The sequence below is a fragment of the Phytophthora sojae genome (assembly GCF_000149755.1).
Source record: "Phytophthora sojae unplaced genomic scaffold PHYSOscaffold_1, whole genome shotgun sequence".
Taxonomy (NCBI): Eukaryota; Oomycota; class Peronosporomycetes; order Peronosporales; family Peronosporaceae; genus Phytophthora; species Phytophthora sojae.
In genome coordinates this window covers 7,610,166-7,611,926 of record NW_009258115.1, presented here as the reverse complement: position 1 = coordinate 7,611,926, position 1,761 = coordinate 7,610,166, and the positions used below count along the sequence as shown (strand labels likewise).

Genomic DNA, 1,761 nt, shown 5'->3' with positions numbered 1-1,761 from the left:
TCTTTCTTCGGGCTGGGAATTCCCCCTGACATTGACGTCTTCAAGAGCTTATACGTGGGGTCCGCCTTCGTGCGATTTTAAAACGGAGGACGTTTCAAGGCTTCACTGGTGTTGCGAGCACTGGTGTAGTGGGGACTCAAAGGTACCAAGGCAAAGTCGGCAGGGACTGGGGTGTCGCGCCCTGGAGTTATCTGTGAGAGCTTTATTTCCAATTTGCGTGCTCTATCCGGGCATCCATTTCATATTCCCTAATGTGTGTCTTAGGCGGTAGAGGTAGTCACCCCCGAGACTGAATTGATTGACTACTGTGTGATAGGATTAACTTATATTTTGTATTGTCCCCTCACTCTACTCTGTGAGGGTGGTGCGCGTAAGTGAGTGTGCATCCAGGGTTGACCAGTGCCTTGGGTGACGGCTCGTAAGTTGACTGGCGTATAGACCCCCCACCCAAGGGTCTTAAAGAATAAGTGGTGGCTGTATATTTTGTGACGTTTAGCTCGGCATTGTATTTATGTGTGTTGGTTATACTGAATTGTGGATCTGACTGTGTCCCTTCGATTCGGTCTGACTTTCTGTTCATTCGGTGTAGTTTGTTTCAGGAACACACCCAGCAGAGTCGATTCTGTATTTACAACAACTCACTCGGTGAAGTCCGGTCCGCTAAAGGTAAACGATACCTATAGGGGTTGACACAAGGACACACGCCAAGTCCAAGCGATCCTCCCAGCCCCCGGTTCACATCCTGTGCTCCGAGGACTATCGGATTACAGCGGATATCTCTGGTACTCCGAACCGATTCGGTCCGGCATAGTGCGCTATACACCTGGACGAGTAAGGCGTTCACCCGCCTCGCCTCAGCTGGTGCGCGTGCTCGGATTTGGTTGCCTAGGATTTCACCGCGAGTTGTTTGTTTGTATATTGGTTTGGTCTTAAGGGGTGTTTCTACCGACTGCCTGGACTAATAGTTTGGTTATGGCTGGAAGGAAGGAAGCACGTGAACGTGGACGCGGAGGCGGACGCGGTGAGGCGTCTCGTCAGTCGTGTCGAGGACAAGGGCTGCCGCCGGAGGAGCACAAGGCCCTGGACGACGTTGTCCGGGAGGCTCGGAAGGCTGGCGCGGAGAAGCGCAAGGCGGCCCTGGAAGAGAAGAAGGCGTCGGCGGCCGATCAAGATCAAGCGGCCCCGGAATCCTCCGTTCTGGATGCGCACCAAGCAAATCAGGATGAGGCTCCGGAGGCGGACTCGACCGAGTCTGTGCCGGCCGGCACCGAATGTGTCCCAGACCTGGTGACGGGACTGGATCAGGGTGAGTCCGCACAGGATGATGAACCCGCCCAGGCGTCTGTGGGAGGCGCCGATGAGGTTGAGTCCCCGGCTGAGGATCGAGTTTCGGACTCTCCCTAGCCGGATGACGAAGTCGAGATTCTGGACGAAGCCCCGACGATCAAGCATGAAGGCCCGCTGTCGACTGTCCAAGAAGACGGCGTACTGAATGACGAAGCCGACACCCGGTCTGCGCCCGCGCAATCCGGTCCGGCCGCGACCGCTCAAGCTCCCGCGCTCAAGATGGAAGCCCAATCCAGTCTGGCGCCCTCGGATTCGCGAGGACCCGACAAGACCAAGGCTCAAGTGAGCGAGGCTCAGGCGAAGGTGTACGTGGCCGAACACGTGCGTCGCTGGGAGCAGCATCGTGAACGCGCTGCCGTCCCGCTCAAGGTGGAGTACGCCTGGCCCGAGCCGGCACCCGACTTCACTGAATAG

General features: G+C 56.7%; 1 protein-coding gene across 1 annotated transcript; it reads left to right on the top strand.

Annotated features, from left to right (window-relative positions):
- Positions 1-972: 972 nt before the first annotated feature.
- On the top strand, positions 973-1,761 carry PHYSODRAFT_322484 (hypothetical protein; the record flags this gene model as incomplete). Its single annotated transcript, XM_009517835.1, has 2 exons — positions 973-1,362; positions 1,405-1,761. 2 exons carry the CDS (start codon positions 973-975, stop codon positions 1,759-1,761), a joined length of 747 nt encoding a protein of 248 aa, XP_009516130.1.